Genomic DNA, 23,748 nt, shown 5'->3' on the forward strand with positions numbered 1-23,748 from the left:
AAGCTGAGTAGCTTATCTTTCCCAGAAAAGGAAGTGCTGCAGACTCCTTGCTCTTTGTCACTCTTTGGTCTTTGGCCCCATGGTCAGCCCTGATTGGAAAAATATTTGCTAAATGCCTGCATACTGAACAGGCATCTCTCACCCTTTCCTCCCCAAAATTGTCTTTAAGATAGTGAGATTGAAATATCCATAATTTATTATTCTGAAATGCACAGTGAAAATATTTCATTTTTTAAAGAGTTTTGAAAAGCTTCTATTAAAAACATGCTGTTTTTAAAAAAATAGTCTTTTCCTATTTTTTTCTAGCAGTTTTCCACTACTGTGTCCTTGAAGCCTAACATTTAATGTAGAGAAGTAATTCAGATGAAGTGTTTCTTCATCCTAATATATTTATCCTAATTGTTCTGGTGTCAAAATTTTTAAGAGTAATTCTTTATTCACAATTGTAGTTTGCCATTGCTAGTTGCACATGTGTAAAGAGTTGGATTGTAAACATGTCTCTGTAACATAGAAAGCAAAGTACCGTATTTTCTGGTGTATAAGACTACTTTTTAACCCATGAAAATCTTCTCAAAAGTCAGGGGTTGTCTTATACGCCGGGTGCTGAAAATTTAGGGACAGGGCTTGCTGGAAAACCTGGAGTGGATCTCCCATTTGGTCTTTTTTTAAAAAAAATCCCATTTATATCCTGCCCTTCTCCGAAGACTCAGGGTGGCTTACAATTTAAAGCACAAATCAATGTGCTTAGCAATAGCCTTCATTCTGTCTATATGCCTGTTTATTAGGGCTTTCACCCCCCCCCAAGCAGCATTATTACAAAGTCAGCTTATTGCCCCCAACAATCTGGGTCCTCATTTTACCTACCTTGGAAGGATGGAAAGCTGAGTCAACCTTGAGCCTGGTGGGATGCGAACCTGCACTAATTGCAGGCAGCTGGTGTTACTTAAGGCTCTGCGCAGGGAAAGCTTTAGAGTGAATTAGGAAAAGTGAAAAAGTGAATTAGGAAAATAGGGAACGGTTGCTGGGATTGGGTATGTGTAGTTTAACGAAGAGAAGGGTGAGGGGTGACATGATAGCAGTGATCCATTATCTCAGGGGCTGCCACAAAGCAGAGGGAGCCAAGCTATTCTCCAAAGCACCCGAAAGCAGGACAAGAAGCAATGGATGGAAACTAGTCAAGGAGAGAAGCAACCTAGAACTAAGGAGAAACTTCCTGACAGTTAAACAATTAACCAGTGGAACAACCTGCCTCCAGAAGTGGTGAATGCTCCAACACTGGAAGTTTTTAAGAAGAGACTGGACAGCCATTTGTCTGAAATGGTATAGGGTTTCCTGCCTTAGCAGGGGGTTGGACTAGATGACCTCCAAGGTCCCCTCCAACTTATTATTATTATTATTATTATTATTATTATTATTATTATTATTATTATTATTATTATTATTATTATTATAGTTTAATCCACTTGCACTGTTTTATGTTTACATGTTTGATGATAAACAGCCTTATGTTTATAAGTGACAGTTTTCCTACTAAGCACCTGCATGTCATAAGCATTTGAATTAAAATTACCATATTAAAATCAAATCTGATGTTTTTTAATTTTTATTTGGTGTGCTTTGGAAGAGGGGTAGGTAGTCTTATACGGCGAGTATAGCCCAAACCCTATAATTTAACAGGAAATGTAGGGGGTCGTCCTATACGCCCAGTCGTCTTATACGCCGGAAAATACGGTAGCTAAATGTTGACACTTAAAATTATGTTTTTAAATGTTTTGTTTAAAAACAACCATACTTCAGAATCATAAAGATGAAAGATGTTATTTCAATGTATCAAATACTTTTAACTTATAGAAAGAATTCTGCTTTTGTATATCACATCAATCTCACTACTTTCAGTGAAATTGTTCTTGAAATTAATCAAAAATGTGTTTAAAATTAATATATTATCTCGCTTTAATTTAAAAAAAACAGTGCAATGGTGAAAGAGCAAAGGAGGAAGCTTCTAATAACTTCGATAAGCTGTTTCGTGTTTTGGAGGACAGGAAAAACACTGCACTTAGAGCTATTGAAACATCAAAAAGTTTAAGAATGGAGAAATTGCATTCTCAAATAGAAGAGTATCAGGGACTTCTAGAAAATAATGGCCTAGTGGGATATGCACAAGAAGTTCTCAAAGAAACAGACCCATCCTGTTTTGTTCAAACAGCAAAGCAGCTTCATGATAGGTATGTAATTTATTTCTTTTCAGAGTAGCTTGAATTGTCGTAATGTTTTGCATGTCTCTTGGGAATTTTCCAATGTCCTTTTGTACTTTTGCAAAGCATTTCTCCAATAGTACCCACTGGTTTAGGATGCATGCAGCACAGGGGTAACTGGCACAAAAACTAGAAACTTGCCTTATGTACCTATAGAAGTATGTTCTGCTGATGCATGTTCTGCTTTGGACCCAAAGATATAATGCAAGATGAGAGCCATTCCGTTCCTATCGATTTTAGTTAGTTTGCATAAGAGAATTTTTGATGGATTACATGTTACCATCTTGAAAATTTTATCCCCAATTTATATGAACTTTAGTTCAGCTGCTAGTGTTAACTAATTTCATGATAATATAGGGATTTTCTTTAGTGAAATAATTATTTTTATTAATTTTCAGCTAGAAGTAATAAGTAAAGAATCATGCATGTTGGTATGGTTCTTGAATGGTATACATTCATATTTTCTCTCATATTAAGGCCTCAAAGGTAATTTGTTAGTGTGTGTATAATATTAGTAATCATCTCTGTCTAGAATTCAGAAAGCTACTGAATCTTTGAAGAGCTTCAGGCCTGCAGCTCAAGCTTCTTTTGAAGACTTTGTTCTTGACATAGAAAAGCAACAGGAAGCTCTTGAAAATATGTGTTTCCATTCAAACGGTAAGTTTATTAAAGGAAGAAACATTAAACCTCTTCCCACCTCAGAGAGGGAACGAGAGAAACTGTATTTGTAAACAGTTTGCTCTTGATACAGTATTCAATATTCTTCAAAAATTGGTTGAATACACACTTGGTCATCCTCAAATGGGAATTTCTTATAGGCAGAGAAATTGCCCATTAGGAACAAGATATTGCTAACATCTCTGGTAAATCTGACTTCATATATACTGTTTGAGTGGGTGCAGAATGTGGCAATGGCTAAGAGCAAGAAAAATTGAAGAAACAGACAGAGGAGTTATTTCTGGCTTCCTATTTCTTAAGAAAAATGCATACCAAGGCAGAATTGAGAAGACAGCAACAGACAGCAATTGCTGCCTACACAAAGAAATGGAAGAAATGGAGGACTAACTAGTTAGGTGCTGCAAGAAATTGTGCAGACTGACTACAAACAGTAGCATGGCTAAGTAGCAACAATGGAATATCTGCAAGAAATACTATTTGCAAGCAAAAATTGTTGGGATCACCAAACAGACAAAATAATAAAAAACGAGGAAGCTAAAGTGCTTTGGGACTTTAGAATTCAAATGGACAAAAACCTGCCCTATAGCACCCCAAACTTAACAATTGTTGATAAGAAAGATAGAAAAGTCTAGATAGTGGATATAGCAGTTTTTATTTATTTATCATAGAAGAGAAGGAACTGGACAAAATTACAAATACAAAGATCTGTAAACAGAAGTAAAATTGACTGTTGCAAAAGTAAGCAAGGATACTGCCAATAGTAATAGCCATCTTGGGTACAGTTCCAAAAGATCTGGAACACCATTTGAACACCATTGCCATTGATAAAATCACCATCAGTCAACTGCAAAAGGCAGTTTTATGTGGAACATCTTACATCCCATGTTGATACCTTTAACAGCATCAAATAAGAATAGTTGCCTATCTTAAAATGTCAAATCCAGTCTAAACATCTGGCTTGACTGGGACCAAGCAAAATATTATAAAGATAATAAAATAGAAAACATAATATGGTACCATAAAACTAATTTTAACATTGATTATGCCACAATCAATCTACAATGACCATCTGGAAGAGCCAGATATTTTTCAGTCTTCTGGAAGAATGGGTAGGTTGATCCTCAGGTCAATTAATGGAATATTCCACTGGAAGGGAACCCTATAGAAAATGCTTGCCCCTATTCATTATACCTCTTGGGTAATGGGATGATGCAGGTGTTCTCTGGATATCTATGCAGGCAGGCCAAAATTTTGTTTACCCCTGGTGTAATAAAGTTTGTTGCAAGGGAGAAGTTGGTATGTTATGAGCAGTACTATGGTTTGGTGAGGATAATATGTGTGGGTAAGTAACCTCTAAAATGTCTCAATTTGCTTCTGGTTATCAAAAATGATGTCTAGTTGAGAATTGAACACAGCTAAACCTGGCTGGATATGCAGGATGAAGACAACACCACTTAATTTTATGAATATCTATATGTAGAGTAAAATGTATTTTATATATAAATGTATTTTTCTTCTATTAGTATTTTTATATGTAATATCTTCTGTTTTATTCAGGGAATGACATACCAGAAATCAGTGAGGAACGGAGCAAAATGTATAACAAAGCTTTGATCTGTTGGGATCATCCACAGAAAACAGGTTCAGCTGATACTTACATACTTGAATATCGCAGGCTTAATAAAGAAGAGGCTAATTCAGCATGGCAAGAAATCGAAGTCTGCACTAAAAGTGAAATAATTTCTGACCTTGACACAAACAGTACCTATGCCTTTAGGGTCAAAGGATATAAAGGATCTATCTGTAGCCCATGGAGCAGAGAACTTATCTTACGTACACCACCAGCTCCAGGTACAATAAAAATATATATACATGATACTTTTGTCCCTGTTCTCTTGTTGCAATTAGTGAAACTGAAGAGTCTTAGGTATAAATTTAAACAATCATACTTAATAAGTCTACACACAACAGAATTTAGATGATATTCACAGATTCTCGTCAGTCTTTGAAGTTGCTATAGTGAGATATAAAATGCCATGATATATGTCTTTGTACTGAGTTTATTGAATGTTTAAATCAGAATGAAGAAAATATTTTTAGTATATGTGAATATAAAGTAATGCTTGTTTTTAGAGAAAAAAGCATTCTATAACGATTTGGATAAAAGCAAAAATTAAATCTATTTATTTGGTTTACTGCCCATTTTCTAATAATGCATCAGAAGAAATATATTGACAAAAATTATAACTATTTTTGAGATTCCTTAAGAATGGCAGTTACTTTAAAATACTATTCCAAGTATAAACTATCTGTTTGCCATCATCTATCTATCTATCTATCTATCTATCTATCTATCTATCTATCTATCTGTCTATCTATCTATCTATGGTAGTCCTCGAATTATAACTGCAGTTGGCCAAGATTGCCATTGCTAAACAATGTAGTCCCGTGGTGGCGAACCTATGGCACGCATACCACAGGTGGCATGCAGAGCCCTCTATGTGGGCACACGTGCCTTTGCCCCAGTCCTAGGCCTTCAGCTGGGTTTTATAAAACTTTTTTCATCGCCGCCATGTGGGGGGAAAAAAGGTTCAATCAATCAATTTCAACTTCTCGTGGGGAAAAAAAAATCTCGCAAATTTGGAATTGATTGTTTGAACTTTTTAGTCCCACCCAGTCTACCGTTACCATCGCAGCCACGCCCACCCAATTGGTCACACCCACCCAATGGGTCATGCCCCGGCACCCGATGATACGTAAGTGGGTTTTGGGCTGCAATTTGGGCACTTGGTCTGTAAAAGTTTCGCCATCACTGATGTAGTCATAAAGCATAACATCACCACTTTGCTTGGTGGCAGCAATCCAGGTAGTTCTGATTATCATCATAACTTAAGATGCACAAGTAGGTAAGCAGGAAACTGAGGAAGTAAGGAATGCGTGCTGCAATGGGGTGAGGGAGACCTAGGGAGGACAGGTTGCAGTGAATTGGGAGGGGTTTTTGGTGTGGCATGAGCTCAAGCAGGGGAAAGATGATGCACGTGTGCATGTGTGGAAGTGCAGAGAGGCTCATGAAAGAGGGTATGAGGTGCATGTGTACAAGTGCAGGGAGGCCAGGGAAAATGAGTGTTGGGTACATGTAAATTTGTACGAGTCCAGGGAGGCCAGAGAAAGAGGACATAGGGTATGTGTGCAGTTGCAGGGAGGCCAAGGAAAAAGAGTGTGGTAGTGCATGTATGTGCATGTGTGTATGCATAGCAGGGAGGCCATGGGAAGAGGGTACAGAGCATGTGTGATTCTAGGGAAGTTGGGGAAGGGGGTTTGAAGTGCATGTAGGTATAGGGAGGCCATGTAAAAAGAGTAGAAGGTGTGTGCGAATGGAGGGTGTGATACACGCAAATGAAAAAAGATGGAGGGAAGATTCACCCCAGCAACTTGTGACTTTTTTTACCAGTTTCCCGCTGACTTTGCTTGAGGAAAGCCAGCAGGGAAGGACACAAATGATAATCATGTGACTCTGGGATGCTGCATCTAGTTGTAAGTGTGAGCTGGTTGCCAAGTACCTGAATTTTGTTTACGTGACCATGGGGACAGTGCAACAGCCGGAACTTTGAGGACCAATTGAAAGACCCTTCAGTATTATCATAAATTCCCAAGGTCACTGAGTGAATTGGTTGTAACTAAAGGCTACCTGCATTCTTTAGAACTTTTTGTTGTTCCCTCTAAATAACACTTTTCTGGATTTTATTTTGATTTTATTGCTTATACATGTTAAGCCTCCCAAAGTCATGGAATTGGGTAGTCTAGAAATTTTAGGAGAGAGAGATGTTTATTATTCTCCTCTTTGGGATATTTTCCGAAGCTATAATTCTATTACTGACTGGTTATACATTTTTAGTTTTCAGTTTTCTTTTGGATGACAAATGTGGCTACAATAGTGAACGTCTTCTGCTAAATGCAAGAAGAAATGTTGTGGAAAGCAGAGCTGGGTTTCCTCTGCTTTTGGAAGCCGAACGTATCCATCAAGGCTGTTACACTGCCCTGGACTACATTGTTGGAGACACTGGTGTTGTGAAAGGAAAGCATTTTTGGGCTTTCCATGTGGAACCCTATTCATATCTTGTGAAAGTAGGAGTTGCATCTGAGGCTAAGATCCAAGAATGGTTCCACAATTCTCGTGAATTAAGTAGCCCCAGGTAAGTAATCACTTTCTATTGTTTTCATAGATTTTATTTTAAATTCTTTGCTGTTGTAATTTAATAGCTTAGCTTTTATCCATTAGTTCAAATACATTAATTGGATGTTAATATGGAAGATAATATTTTAGATAACGATCTGCATCTATGGAAATACAGAATAAAGAAAGTCATGCTCAAGGGAATTTTAGACTGTGTATGTCAAATGGATTCCAACATGCTTTCATTGAACAGGGTTCCAAAAGCACTTTGGTGATCTTTTGATGAGAGAAGTCTGCTATTAAAAAAATAAGACTTAATAACAAGAACAGCAACAATAATCCACGAGGGGTACATCCAGGGTCTTAGCCATTACATATCATACACTTAAGTATATGACACACTTAAGTATATGATTTAAAAATATGTAGATACTTCCCTCAAGTTAGAAATTTATAATTTTATATACAGTATGCTGCCGCCGCTTGAATTGAGAGGACAACAAGGAGAAATGCAGTCAGGATTTGGGCTACTGGCCGGTCAGGCAAGGAGTAAATCGGGAGGGCTAGATGCTGGCTAGGATGGGGAGATTGTGGCTGCTGCCGTTGTAAGCAGCTTGGACATAGGTGCAAGGTGATTTGCCCCACAATGCTTCCCCGCTCAATTGAAGGCTTTGTTCCTGTCCTCAAACTAAGGCCAGTGCATGCGAGCGAGTAGCGCACCTGGGCCACAGGCGGCATTGGTTCCTGTGCCCAGCTGACTCCGATTCCACGCTTTGCCCCATAGGCAAGCAAATGAAGCAAACACTCCCCCTTAGAATGGAAGTCTGGGGGCCACAATCTCTCTTGAACTCACGCGATATTAAAGCATCCAGGGGCTTTCATTGTCGGTGTGAAAAGCATTTCCAAGCCGACTCTCCTCTCCCTCAAAGGGAAAGAAACTGCAGCAGAGAGGATTTTTGCAATGTAAATGAGTCCGGCATGGCAGGGAGGGGGAAGGGTGAGGTATTTTAGTGGGTCAGGGAGGCCTTGGGGGTCTGTTCCATCACTAGCCCCCACATGGCCTTCCCCACCCTGAGATAACTCATGTGCACTTAACGAGCTGTGTGCGTCTTAACGAGCAAGGGAGTGATCTTGTTTATGGTACGAGATTCATTCCCACGAATTTTCGAGTTACAAATGGAATGGGCAGGCTCCATTACATTCGTAACTCGAGGACTACCGGTAGAAAAGAATACATCTAGCTGAAAGAAATACAAATATAATACTTCTAAAACTGTAGATTAGAAGGGAGACATGAAATTTAAGTCATATAAAAGGCAATCTGAGAACAAGCTAATCCCAGACAGAAAAAATATGTCTTTATAAGAATTCTAAGACCAGTGCATGAAGTGTCATTTGCGCATGCGCTGGACTTAAGGTTATGTGTGCAAAACCATACCCCCTGCTACCATCCGCTGCTGCCACCGGTCCAAGGAGCCAGAAAGATTGAGGACCATTGATCTAAAAGAAGTCAGTTGAGGCAATAAAGTGAAATGATGAAATAATAGGTAGATCTCGAGAACAACAAAATGTGATAAGGTCATATTTTGTAAATGTATTTTTCAGCAAAACCATGGAATCCCTTGGATTAGACTATATGAGGCTTTGTTAAGGATTAAGATTATGGAAGATTGAAATACTTGTGATATGGATTAGTTACAACCAATACCGTATATGAATCTATACCAGTAGTCCTTGACTTACGACCACAATTGAGCCCAAAATTTGCTAAACGAGAAAGTTGCCCCATTTTATGACCTTCCTTGCTACAGTTGTTAAGTGGATTGTTGCAGTTAAGTTAGTAACACTTTGTTGTTGTTAAATGAATTTGGCTTCCTTGTTGACACTGCTTGTCAGAAGGATGCAAAATGTGATCACATGACCATGGGACACTGCAATTGTCATAAATGAGTCAGTTGCCAACCATCTGAATTTTGATCACATGACCATGGAGATATTGCAACAGTCGTAAGTGTGGAAAAGGGTCATAAATCACTTTTTCTGGGCCGTTATAACTTTCAGTGGTCACTAAGTGAACTATTGTAAATTGTATTAGGCAGGGTAGATTAAGAGGACTTGAAGTGCCATACAGACTGCTTGTATTCCTGCTGGCGCACGCTATCTGAGGTGAGTACTGGATTAGGGTGAATTGCTTTTTATTATTACAGGATTTTCCCCCTAACAGTTTACACTGAAATAGTGTTGCAGCCAGATTGCATCCCCAATATGACTGTATTGCAATTCATCTGGAAAAAGCATTTTGATCACTTAAATGTTCTAATAAATTAAAATCCTTTCTAGACTGTTTGTTGCAAGAAATATTTAATAAAGCAAAAGCAATTTATCTTTAGTTATAATTCTCTGCTACAAGCACATTGTGATATTGTACAGTATTTTTAAAGACAAAATTATATTGTGTGAACATTGTAGTGAAGTCTGAAAAATTCACTGAAACCCTGAGTATTGTGCATGACTAGTATTTATTTTTCAGATACGAACAAGACAGTGGTCATGACAGTGGGAGTGAAGACATCTTTGCTGAGTCCTTGCAGCCTTTCACATTGATAACCATAGGCATGAAAAAAATGTTTATTCCTAAGGCATCATCTGCTTCAGCTGCTCCAAAAGATTGTGTGAACAGAGTTCTTCCCATGCCATCAAACATCGGAATCTGCCTTGACTGTGACAAAGGCAACATTGGATTCTACGATGCAGATCGGATGAAGTGTCTTTATGAACGCCCAGTGGAATGCTCTGGTAAAATGTATCCAGCTTTTGCATTAATGGGGAGCTCAGGAATTCATCTAGAAGAAACGATTGCAGCAAAATACCTGCAGTATCAGGATGAAGACATTTAATATCCAAGGACCCACCTTTAGATTTGTGTCTTAATTACATCATAACTCCAAGTGAATCTGCTGCACCCCCTGCTTTTGAGTCTGTTTTTCTTTTGTTTTTTAATTGCAAAAAAACCCCATGTCTACTAAATGCCTAGTGTCCAGAAAACTATACTTGAAGACCTCTTTGAATTGTTTTTTGTCATATAGTGACCATGGATACTCAGATTAGCACCCTCATGGACTTTTATAAACTGGAAACCTGTCAGGCTGTTTAAGTTTGAATCCTTATTTCTGATATTGCTGCCGTTTACATTCCATTTTTAAACAAATGGAAATAGGCTCTTCTTTTTTTGTAATTATAGACTTATTCACTTCAGAAGGAGCTAATTTTGACTATCCTGAGTGGTCAAGTGTCTCAGAAACTATCTTTGCATCAGAGCAAAGTGCTTTGTGAATCCAAGCTATGAGTGAACTGGTAGTATTTAGGAGATGGATAATAATGAATCACAGTTACTGTGTCTCACACGGATTTATTACGATTCATATGATTGATTTTTAAAACACGTAATCGCAACAGTGATTAAAAGGTTCTTATGTGTGTTTTCAGTATTTTAGGTTATCCTATATGCTGTATTTAATATATGTTTAAATAAGTGCAATTTTTCATCAAATCCTGAGGTTAAAACCTCTGCATATGTGACTTGTGTTGAGAGGGGGGGGGGATAAAATGCAGATACAATTTGCATTTTATATTTTTCTTTAAGGAAAATTTTTGGCACATTTAATTGTTCATAAAATTAAGGCGATCAGTGTGTTTAGAATAAAAGCACTGATAATTAAGTTTGAAATTAAGGTGTCATCATCAGTCTAAACTTAATAGCTAAAAAGCAATCCATATAAAATTGTCTAAAGGTCCATATAATCTACTTAAATGTGTAAAAAATATTGCTTCATGTTTGTGAAGCTCTGCACTTCAGGTCATAGGGTTTTTAATTTGTTTTACATAAGTAGATGTATGTAGTCCACTTTATGTGTTAAATACTGTTTCAAAAAATATCAACTATGCAGTAGTTTTCCAAGATTTGGTAAGCACTAGTTACTCTGAATCAATAATAACCCAAAGCATTAATTTAAGATTTTTTATTTATAATGTGATAATTATTTATTTACAGTGAATTTACATTCTGCCTAATGTCAGCTTAATTAATACTATCAATTTAATCTACCCAGTGGATTTGAACATTTTTTTTCTGCCTTTACACACGCTGTTTGAATTAAAAATAATAATTAGTGCTGGGAAATAGTAGAACGTTCAGGGCCTCCTGAATGCAAAAAGTGGTGTTTTTTTTTAGTTTAAGGGACCAGGGAAACATCTAGCTATATGGTAAACAAAAAATGAAAAAAAAAGTTTTATTTTCTGCACTTTACATACAGACTAAGCTAAACGTTATGTAGATTACTCACAATATAGCTGCTGTAACTAACAAGTTGGTAACCACTCTATAATTGGTGAACTCTAGGTAAAGGTACATCATGGAGATAGTTTTTTACAAAATAATTTTTGAAGCTTTACTACAACCCATAAGGCCTTGTTTTGAAGATATTGTGAAGTGGAAATGTAACATTTCTGAAGATTGCCTTCTCAGTTTTTTTCTAATAAAAATAACAAATAAAACAGCTGTTTCTTCTTATATTTCCACCTGGTTACTACATTACTGTTATGAGAAAATTGATGTGTTGTGAGGCAGGAATACACTTCAGAAGCACAGTCATTTTATAAAAGCTTTGATTAAATTAGGTTTTGCTTTACAGTGGTATATGGTAAAATTAAATTTTATTCATTACAGCTTTATGGCTTTATAAATTCTTGCATACATGATTAAACATTTATGCTGCATGCTACAGGTTTACCATTCATAATTTGTGTCTCATTTTATTTTTCAATCAATACTAATAGTGAAAAAAAATCAAGGACTTGCAGCTACTAGTAAAAATTTTCTAAAGAAGTTTAGGGTTAATTTAATCCAAATTCTGCTTGCAAATCCTTGACAATGCAGTACTGTAAGGTCTTCTGTGTGTATAGTACTAATAGTAAATGATTCAGTAATTTAGTTTGTTTATGAGTAAAAATTGTTTAACTTTTTTAGTTATACACTATCTGTCCTTCATTCTTCACTTCTTCGATATTATCTAAGCCCCTTTACTCTTATAGAGCAGATAATGACTGAAGTTTCAGGGTAGCTTCTGTCATACATTCTGAGTCACTTTTGTGATGAATGGGTTGTATATTGGTAGTCTTCATGATGCCCCCCCATTTAGGAGGTGCCTACTATAATATCCTTTGGGCACCTGTTTTCTTTCTTCCTGCTGCTAGAATAATAAATATAACTTACTAAGCAAGCCTTCTCTGACCCCTTCCAATAGGTTGGATTTTCAGTTGTTATAATTCAATACTGTATGCTAGATTAAGAACTTTTCCCCAGTTGTTAACCTGTAGTGGTTCTAATATCAACTGGCAATACATGTTGGTTCATTGCTGAATAGCAACACAAGTTAGTACCTTAAAGTCAAAATCTGCTTTTCTCAGAGTTAACACATTAAAAGTATATTATATATACTAATATTTTGGGCCAGCATTCATCACAACATGTCAATCACCGTAAGACTAATAACAAATAATACTCAAGTCTGCTAACAAGTGGCTGGAATCACTGTGCTGTACTGTATAGATAACATCTATCACTTATGGCATTCATAGCAGAAAAAAGGTTAGGCAAAGTGCTTTAAATTTGGAGTGCTCTTATAAATGTTGACAATAGCAAGTAAACAGGGTAAATGGAAGGTAAAACAATGTTTGTCACCTATTAAAAGCAGTAGGAGAAAATATTTGTTGGGTGGGGAATGTGGGCAGTCCCTGAATTAAGAATGAACTCTGTTTCCTAACTGCCTTTTACCCAAATTTGTATTTAAGTTGGAATTTGTTCTTGCAAATGAACTGCCTATTATTAAAAATGGCAGATGCCACTATTCTTCCTCTAGTCAGTGAGGCGCTGAAACAAAAAACTGCTTTCAGGAACCACTGAAAACCGGCTGTATATTAAAAACACACTGCTTCAGTGGTTCCTGAAAGGATTGCATAGCTTCAGCACTTCAGTGGCTTGAGAAAGGAAAACATCATCCAATACTTTTAATAATAGGCAGCCTATTCATATTGTTGGATGTTCTTGACTCCAGAGACTCCTTAACTGTTGGGTTGAGTGGATTCTTCCAAGATCAGGATTTCCTTTCTATATCTTGTATTGGGATCATGACCTGAAAAATCAAGTGGTGGGCAGTCTTAATGGAGCATCATAGCACATCTGTCTATAGATCAAAAGCCCTTGTTCTGACAAGAGTATCCTGGATATACACAGGTGATGTAATGTTGGCTTATTGTCTCCCTTTTTCCTTATTAGGAGAGAGAGAATTATAGAGATCTGTTTCATTATTAGCTTTATTGAGTAAGATTTTTTTTTCTGGGAAACATCCCTGGAGGAAATTCAAATGGCTGTCCAAGTTGTAACTACGGTACTTAAGATAGCTAAATGTGAATGCTTAGGCCTGCCCTGTGTAGCTTGAAGATTCTCTATACTCCCCATCAAAGGACTAATCAAGCAGCAATTGACTATGCCAAATTATTGTAATGGAGTATGTTAGTGTAATATAAAACAACCCTATGTAAACACATAGGTATTCCATGCTGAAATTTCTCTAATCTCATACTGATGAGTTTCACAAAAGACAACTCAGTACACATTACTAATTCTTTTACACAACTGGCTGATGAACAGATAACTGCAACAGCTATAATCTAGATGTCATTCAAAATGTTTTACATAGTGCAGTTCCTTAGGATAGATTAGTGGCCAACCCAATCGACAGGCAAAGGAAACAAGCTGTAGAGAGTTCTGGATATTATCCTATGGCTATTAGTCTGCTAAAGGAATGCTATTTTTCTCTATTAGAGCTTCTTTCTGCAGTCCTTCATATCTTCATATTCTTCAGAATATTATTTTATTTGGAAAATTTATATTGCTCACGATGACTCAAGATGGCTTACAGGAAATATACAATATAAAAAAAAAGAAAAATAATAAAATAACCACCTATGCCCACCTTGGTGACAACACTCATACCAGCCATTTAATGGGCTCCATCCAGAATAGAAGGAAAGATGAGGCTAGGGTAGGTGAGTCTAATAGAACCTGTTTGGGGCAGGAATTAGGGAGACACAGATATTATTAAACCTTATTTTGCTGTTTCAGCAGTGAGTCATTTATTCATCATATGCTGTACACTTGTACAAATTGGCATATTCTGACATTTGCAGAGTATTTTTAAAATTAGTATTCACACATTTACTGACTAGCTTTTCTCTAGGAACTTAAGGCAACATAAGATGGGGGAAGGGATCCTCTCTTTATCCCCATAACAGCATCATATCAGGTAGATTGGATTGAGAAAGAGAGAGGCTCACAGTCAGTCACACACTGAGCTCCATGACTGGTCCAGGATCTACACCATTCCACTCTGGCTTTTCTAAGGGGTTCTGCGTATGCCAATTATTCAGAAGAACCACCGTGATGGAATTTTTTTTTACCAAAGTAAGCATGTATCAATGTAGTTTCAGGGGTATAAAAACTCAGCTTTGCCTAAGCAAACTAGAAATATAGTCCTACCCAATTTTAGAGGATTAGATAGTGCTGTTTTTTCAGCCGAAACAAGTATTTCAGTTTTTGCAATTTGTGAAGTGGGAAGAAAATTCAACACAAATTTTGCATACCTGCTGATCTTCAGTTTTGCCAGTAGATGGTGACTATTGACTGAACAACACTGGACAAAAGGAAATATTTTCATTCCCACCTTCTATTCTGCCCAGTAGACTTGCTGCTTCTTCCTTTTTTGATATTTATTGCATTGCAGAATGAGAAATAAAGCAGGAACACTAAATCCTGTGGAATAAGCCAGATAAAATCGCAACGTCTAATGTTAGGTAACCAAGAAGAAGACAGCAATATTCTACAAAATCTTTGTTAAACATTGCATGAGGAGCATCAACTGTCAGTAGCAAACTATTTTTGAAATGGAACTATCTTTTGACCTGAACTCTTCTTACATCATAAAAACTATTGGGCAATTTACATCTCTATATAACTGAAAGATTGAACACCTTCTGCACAAAATGATCAAAATAAGCAACGTGCAATCTTTACTAAAGCCAAGGATTTGTTGATTCTTTTTCAGTTTATGCTCCTGTTTGATTGTTATGCACAGTTTAAGCATAGTTTCTGCCCTGCCTTTGAAATGTCTATCAGATAAACTCCAAGAAGAATCAGTTATTAGTTTTTGCTCCCCAGTCATTTCAATTTACTCTGAAAAACCATTTTTTCAAATATCAAATTGTATGCTTTGAGTAGTATGTTTTAATTTTATTTATTGATTTTTATATTCCTCTTTTATTAATTTTATAAATAACTCTATTTTCTGCACAACAACAACCCTGTGATATGAGCTGGGCTGAGAGAGTGACTAACCCAAAGTCACCCAGTCAGCTTTCATGCGTAAGTCTGGAGTAGAACTCACAATCTCCTGGTTTCTAGCCTTTTGTCTTCACTGCTAGTCCCAATCTACTCTATCTGGTCACTAGATCAAACTGGCTCTAATAGTAATTTCTATTATGTTTTCTGTTTTAACTTTGTTTATCACCATAAATTACTATGGTGAGAGAGGGTGACCATATAAATGTTAACAATCAAACAGCTCCTATGTAAATTGTGTGATTTAATTTGCAAAAATTGCCATTCTACTTTGAAGAATTATTGATTAATAATATGTGATAAAATCAATTTTCCTTAATTAAAGTAACACATTTGAAGACTGGAATCAGATCTTCTTAATGTTATCTAAGTAGACAACACAAAGTTTCAAAGGGGTGCTTCAACTGACATCGCTTTCAAAATTCCCTCTAAAACTGAAGCAAGATGATTGTATTTTTTCACTTTCCTTGATCTTTCAGTGGCGGCTCCTAATATGTTAAATACCGTGAAAGGAAGTGTTGTCTATTGATAGAATCCATTATATTAAACTCAGTTTAGCTACATAAATATATTTTCACACATCCGTTAAATTATAATTAAATATTTCTTAATTAAATGTTTTGTGAAAAGTCATTCACCCAACCATGCTTCTAAATTTATTATTTAGCCACACTTTTTAAATTTAACAAATGATGATTCCAAGAGCAATGAATTTATACACAGACTATTGATGTTCTTCAATTAATAAATCTAGTATTGTAAATGGTGCTCAAAACACACAAGGAGTTCATTATGTCCCTAAATTTCAACTGTCTCTTCCTGCCTCCAGGTAAATATTTGCCCCCTAGCATTAACATTTCTGAGTTAGTTTTTCATGAATACACAATTATATATATCACCATAGTTTTGAAGTTGCTATTTTGAAAGACTGGAACTCATAAATACAACCTGAGGAAAATATACATGAAAACAGAAAAGTAGTTTTGTTCAAACATAAGCAGACCATCAAATTCCAGAGGCTTATATAAATGGCTTTGGATCAACTATGGTTTAACAAAACCTAGAATGGTTTAGTTGTACTGGAGTTGGCCAAACCCAAACCCAGAGAGATCCTGGTATGCTTTAAAGAGTGAATAGGACATGACTTGTACACATTGCCCCATCGCTCCCCTCATCTTCCACAAGGCTATGCAACAACCTGACCATCCCCCATTATTTCAGCTTCTTCCCTTCCATCTGACCTCTGTCTCCACTTAGCTAAAGGTGTTGCTGTTGATGTCCATGCTGATTATCACCAAGGAAAACCCTCATCCATGGTTTCTTCCTGTCACTTCTCCAACCAGTTCTACTCAGACCACCTGTGTCTTGGTCTCTATTTGGAAAAAACCAGCCATGGTTCATTCTGGATACAGGCTAAAATATTTGAAATATATCTGAATATTATCTGACTGATCTGGATGTAAAAAATGTTCCAGCCGCTTTTGCCTAGGCAACAGAGCCTGTATTTCTCCATCAAGGTCATCTTCCTTATTCTCTATAAGTCTGCAGAGACACACCAGGGGGCACTTGTAATCATTTATTAAATATTATTTCTGTCTCAATTAATGGTTTCTTAAAACTGTGTATGTATCAAGTCCTTTATCACAATCTTTGGAGAGGAGCCAAGCTAAACAGTTTAGACATAAGAAATAGAAAGATGAAAAGCCTATTAACACTAGGAGTGTGACTAATTTACTGAATGGTCCTGCAACTGCTAATATTATGTGTGCAAGTTATTTTCACACATGCTGTAGAAAAAATTATCTCCAATCTTGGGGGGGGGGGGGAACCAGAACCAAAGCACAGCATTATCTTCATCTGCTGATCCACTTAAATATATGCACATTTCAAAGTACATTTTAAGGGAAATTGAAATTGCTAGAAAACATCCATCAAAAAAGAGGTAATTGCTTCCATGGGCATTATGAATGTGCATATTTACTAATCCAGATTTAAGAAAGAGTGTAATCCTTAAAATGGATACATGGAAAACTTGGCATTTGGGAAATAAGGGAGTCTAGCTAAGCATCCATTGCAAAGTCAAAACTCCCACAAAGGCTTTGGGCTAAAAAAAACTGGTTCTGGTACAAGATAACAAAACTCATGTCCCTATGAACTTCACTTTTTTGCTCCCTTATTGTTCTCCACTGCCGATCTTCCACCTCTAACCCAAACCTGTCTCCTTCTTCTTATTCTCAAACATTAAACTTCGACTTCACTGCTGAGGCTGTATCACAATTTCTCTACAAAGATTCAGGAGAGATATACTTTCTCTTCCCTATGTCTTTTAGCTTAGATAATTCAAATAGAGAATTTCACCTTAAGTAGAAATTAACCTCTATGTGCTACATCTCTAAGGGCTCTTTCTCACTTGTCCCTAACCACAATATAAACCTTTTTTTTCTGTCATGTCCTCATAATGTCACCTTTTCTCCTAGAGTGTAAATAAAACTGGTTAAAGTTGTCCGGAGCTGTTCTGATTTTAAACTAGGACTTTCCCTCTTCTCTCAAACTTTTGCTATTCATTTAATCTGGCACTTTTCACTGACCATTTGGAGGAGATTAGATTGGAACCTGCACAATCCCTTAGGCTGCCTTGGGTTCATCCTATCCTCTTTCATTGCTGAGCAAAGTCCTGCTGAACCCCGCTCCCCCCACCTCCACCATTTTAGTTTGATGTACAGGAAAGCCCCAGTCCTCTGATGCACAGATGATGAATCTAAACAAGGGACAAGAATTAGGTTCTGCCAACTATATATTGCTAGTATGTCAGCCTGTGATTTACAGGTTTCCTGCTATTTCTGCTGATAAGGGAGTTGTGTGGTTTTGGTTTGAGGCTGTACTTTAAAATTATTATTATCTCTGTGGACTGGTGCAAGGGCACCACAATCATTAAAACTATTGCCCTTACTAGGCAATTCTTCTGGGAGCTATTTCATTCAACTTCACATTTTCACAATCTGGGAACTATTTCATTCAGCTGTTCATACAATGCACCATACATATTTAAGAGCCTTGGTGGAGCAGTGGGCTAATGCCTCCTTAAGTAACACCAGCTGCCTGCAATTAGAGCAGGTTCGCATCCCACCAGGCTCAAGGTTGACTCAGCCTTCCATCCTTCCGAGGTAGGTAAAATAAGGACCCAGATTGTTGGGGGCAATTAAGCTGACTTTGTAATAATGCCGCTTGGGGTGTGTGTGAAAGCCCTAATAAGCAGGCATATACATAGAATGAAGGCTACTGCTAAGCTTGTAAGCCGCCCTGAGTCTTCGGAGAAAGGCGGGATATAAATGGAATTAAAATTAAAAAATATATTTGTGTCCCATTCAGGAATGTGCCATTTTCCATTCCTTTAGGGATTTGGGGGCATCAGGTGCCTTATTACATGCAAGGCCAATAATAATTGTGTAAATCTAGAAGTTTGTTTTGGTGCCTGGGTTTCTTCCAGATCTGCCAGGGTCTGGATTCCTTGGAAACTCCCTACCTGCTTCCCTTTGCAGTATCAACTGAGGATGGAGCTAATTTAATTTGTGCAATTGAAGGAAACCCCTCCTCCTCTTTTCTCCACAACCACAACCTTATGAGGTGGGTCAGAGTGTGAGAGAGTGATTAACCCAAAGTCATTCAACTGCCATGCATGCCTAAGGAAGAACTAGAACTAGTCTCCAGTTTGTAGTCTACTACACCAAATGTATTATCTAAAAGTTCATACAATTATCTTGCTTTTGCAGGAAAAAAAAAATCTGCTCTAATTTTATACTTATCCTAGGGGTCATTTTGGACTAAACAACCCTGAATAAATTTGGGGCAAAGTTGTCACTTGTAGTCAATAGAGTATTAATGAGTTGCTCCAAAGAGAAAACAAGTGAACAGGTTCACCTTTAATCTAAAATGAATTTATACTAAGTGCATTGTTATAAATCACATTGTTGTGGTTTTGCCTAGAGAAAAATTTAATTGTTTTCCCCCATGCCCTAATGGGACTGCACTACTATTCTCAAGTAGCTCTGACATGTCAGATATTAGCTGCTGCAAGGTTTTTATTTGTGTAAATGCAATTCTAGCTATGGTTGCCTGTGAAACAGCAATTCTTGGTGCATATATGTGATTCATGCCCTCAGAATGCCCTTGAAAAGGAGCTCTGAAACACAAAGCAATCTCACTACAGCTCTTTCCAAAGTAGGTGGAGATTGCTGCTGATCACGATTAGCTTCCTTCATACCATGTTGAAATCAACAGAGTCTGGTCCATTAACTCTGTAAGAACTCTGAGCCTGCTTTTTATCTGGAGGAACAAAAAGAAACAATTGACATTGAAATAAAAAGGTTATTCATGGAGCTATGCTGATGTTGAGTAGTTAAACACAAATTTATTTATGAATACTGTATGATCATTTTTAATGGGAACATTTAAAGAAAAGGCGGGGGGGGGAAGCAAAACTCAAAAGTAGCACTCGTTTTTGTTATAAGAATGAAGATCTCTTCCTGTAGCCCCTGTCCTAGTTCATAAAATTATTGTGCTTCTAGAGTTTAATGGAGCTGAGCAGCCTAGTGAACCTAACAAAGAACAAGCAAACTTTTGATGAAACATAGAAGACTATATGGCAGTCACATAAAGTATGATAGCTTTAAATTCATGCATATGTACCTATTAGACTAGTTAATATATAAAACACAGTCATTTCTTTTGTGGGAGAAAGATGTAGTGCAATATATCTTTGCATGTCCTTGTCCTTCTGTTTCAGCTTCGAAGACTATTGGCTGAGATCACCTTCAAGCATTTGATCCATATGAATAGACACTACCACCAAGCTACAAGAGTGTCTAGAACAGACATGTCAAACACAAGGCCCGGGGGCCGGATCCGGCCCGCGAAGTGGTTTCATGCGGCCCATGAAGCCATCCTGGAAACAGTGAGGGAACGGCCCCCACTGCCTTGGCCCTGGCCCAGAGACCCTCCTTCTGCCAGAGACCCTCAGATCTGTCCCACTCCTGCCCAGGCCCCCATAGGCACCCTTCATGCGAACGATGTCCCACCCTGGCCATACCCACCCGGCCCCTTGAGGGCAACTGCAATGCTGATGCGGCCCTCAATGAAATTGAGTTTGACACCCCTGGTCTAGAATGCTTTTAGTTTAGGGCTGATGCTCTTTGGTAAATCTAAACATTATCCCATCAATATCATATTTCCTCTATAGTAGTGCTCAAGGTACTGCTATACTTTTTACGATAAAATTTAAGAAAAAAAATTAAATTATAAAGCAAAACCACATGAATAGAACTAAAAGATGAACCGTACCAACAGTTAAAGTTTATTTTTGTGAACAAGTAACCTTAAAAATAAAAAAGGCTGCTGAGATGAAAAGGTCTAGGCTTGCTAATAGAAAAACAAAAACAGGCTAGAAGTGCCTCCAAATGTTCATGAAATGCCTCTTCAAATATTTTGTAGATCCCTACAATTTAATGCTATTGAAGAAAACTTCAGTTGTAGTTAAGAGGGTCAAAGATGATAGATACAGTAGATAGATAGATGATAGATAGATAGATAGATAGATAGATAGATAGATAGATAGATAGATAGATGATAGATAGATAGATAGATAGATAGATAGATAGATCTTCAACAACAACTAACATGATGCCTACAAGCAAAGTTGACCAGAAAGATAAAAGTGACCACTTGAATACTGAAGGGATCTTCTCACCCCTTTAGCATGCAAGATTTTGGGGTTATGGCATGAGCCAAATAAAATACTGAAATAGATATTGAGATATAATGTCTTAAGTACCTGGGTGCAGGAAAAAAATATTATTAAAGTATTCATACCGGCTGCATGTTGCTATACGGTAATTGGTTTCATGTAGGAACTGGTAGGTCATAATAGAAAAGAGTAATAAAATCTATTGGCTCCACAGATTCTGAAAAATTAACTGGCAAAGGAGCTTTCAGTGTATTTGCAACTTAGGTAAATTAGAAAGGATTGTGTATGCCAGGGGTCGGCAACCTGAAAAAGCAAAAGAGCCGCTGGGAACCGGTTCCATCATACATAAAAAAAGTGGGAGCCGCGCGCGTGCATCCACGCACGCGCATGCACATAAAACAAAATGTTTTGTGCATGCGCAAAACATTTTTTGCGCATGTGCGTGCGTGGATACACGCACGCGGTCCCACTTTTTTTATGTGGACGCACCTGCACGCCAGCGGCAACGGGTCTCCGTGGTGACGGGCGCTGGGTTGCGGCGCCGCCTTCAGCCTGGGCGTCGCCCTAGCCACCCCCGGGACCTCCAAACTGCCGCCTGAACACCCGTTTGGAGACCTGCTGGTGCCGGTTTAGAACCGGCACCAGCAGGTCTCCAAACCGCACCTCCGCCTGAACACCAGCAGGTCTCGACACGGGTGTTCGGGCCGCACAAACAGCAGTTTGGAGACCTGCTGGTGCCGGTTTAGAAAGCTGCTGCGGGTTGCGGCAGCTTTCTAAACCGGCACCAGCAGGTCTCCAAACCTCACCTCCGCCCGAACACCAGCAGGTCTCCAAACGGGTGTTCGGGCGGAGGTGCGAGAGAGGTGCACACGCAGCTCTCCAAACCTTTGGAGTGGTGCGCGTGCACCTCCTCCCGTTCAGAGTGGTGCGTGCGCACCTCCGCCCGTTTGGAGAGGTGCACGTGCACCGGGCGACTGGGAGCCGCGTGTTACCGACCCGTGGTGTATGCCATCTTGCAACTTCAAACTAGCCAGCTGCCCTTTAGACTAGTGGAGAACAACATTCTACTTCTTAAATTGCAACAAGTTTCTATTGCTAGTTTAGCTTATCCTTCTTGTCTTTCAAAAAGACACAAAAATGACTTCAGCTGACATTGATATGACATTATATGTTATTTCCTAACTTATTTAATCAACATCTGAAGCCTTGTTCCAGGTATCTTCACTGAAAGAGATATAAAGTCTTGGATATTTGCCAGGAACAAATACTTTTAGATGATGTCCATCACTATGAAAAATGCTGTATGTTAGGACATTTGCCAGACCTTGGTCAGTTATTATTAAACAATATTCACAAACATTTATTTTCCAATGGTGTAGCCAAAACATGCGTACAGTAGAAGGCTTTTAACTAATTATTTATCTTAGCTATTATTTGACACAGCTCCCTTTGTACTTATTTGTAGTTATTGCTGATTATTTATATTGAATATATGGGAAGGGTGATGCTAAATTACATGATGATCTCAACTGTATTTTTTTAATGAAATGTAGACCTTTTCTAAACAAAATTGAATAGATAAAAGAACACGATAGAATTATTGCAAATCATTTCATCCCACGTATTTTGTGGGAGGCTCAACACATACATCATACTGAAAGGCTACAACCTTACCTCCATTTGTTCTTATTAAACTTAATGTGTGTAGGGGGTTTGGTAGACTTATATAAAATTGCATTTCTAACTATTAGCTGTTTGACATTTGTTTTGTAGTCATCTTTGTCATAGAAAGAATGTGTGAGGACAAAACCCATGGCAACTGGAAGCAAAAGCCTTCAAGAGCTGGTTTGGGGCAGATATTTGAGCCACTAGGTATCCTTTATGGCAGAGGTCCCCAACCTTTCGGGCACCAGGGACCAGTTATGTGGAGAGAGGTTTTTCTGCGGACCGGAGGGGGCATGATTTCATATACTGCCTGCATCCCATGCTTGTTTGTGCGGACTGGTTGCTGGCATGTCACGGCCTGCTACCAGTCCACGGACCAGGGGTTGGGGACCCCTGCTTTATGGTGACCTTTGCTTGGTGCCTTCTTTGCATTATATTGTACTATCCCATGTTTCTTTTATTTTTTTTCTATTTTATGTGTTTATGGATTGTTAGCTACGCAGAGTCACCAGGCTGAGATAGGCAGCATTGTAAATTTTTGTTGCGTTACTGAGCAACCATTATGGAAATAATAAATATCTTTATTAATGATATTGCCACAGTGGTACTTGGATGGTATTATAAATTGCTTGTCCAAACACGCTCAGGAGTTAAGCAGATATTTTAGCTGGAATACTGAGCTTCCCCTTAAGTTGGATTCACACATAAAATATGGTTTGTATAAGGCTGAATATTCCACATGAACCAGTCAACTGTGGTCCATTCAATAAACAGTAGTTAA

The 23,748-nt window shown here is 37.9% G+C and overlaps 1 protein-coding gene across 1 annotated transcript in view; it reads left to right on the forward strand.

Moving 5' to 3' along the window:
* The window catches only part of TRIM36 (tripartite motif containing 36), a 31,168-nt gene extending 19,550 nt beyond the window's left edge, over window positions 1–11,618 (forward strand). The window contains exons 6-10 of the mRNA XM_083356614.1: window positions 1,972–2,225; window positions 2,788–2,912; window positions 4,491–4,784; window positions 6,829–7,126; window positions 9,638–11,618. Of these exons, the coding sequence (XP_083212740.1) occupies window positions 1,972–2,225; window positions 2,788–2,912; window positions 4,491–4,784; window positions 6,829–7,126; window positions 9,638–10,004 (1,338 nt within the window). The 3' untranslated portion in view covers window positions 10,005–11,618. The remainder of the gene's footprint in view (window positions 1–1,971; window positions 2,226–2,787; window positions 2,913–4,490; window positions 4,785–6,828; window positions 7,127–9,637) is intronic.
* The last annotated feature ends 12,130 nt before the right edge of the window (window positions 11,619–23,748 follow it).

The sequence above is a fragment of the Vipera ursinii genome (assembly GCF_947247035.1).
Source record: "Vipera ursinii genome assembly, chromosome: 2".
NCBI classification, from domain to species: Eukaryota; Metazoa; Chordata; class Lepidosauria; order Squamata; family Viperidae; genus Vipera; species Vipera ursinii.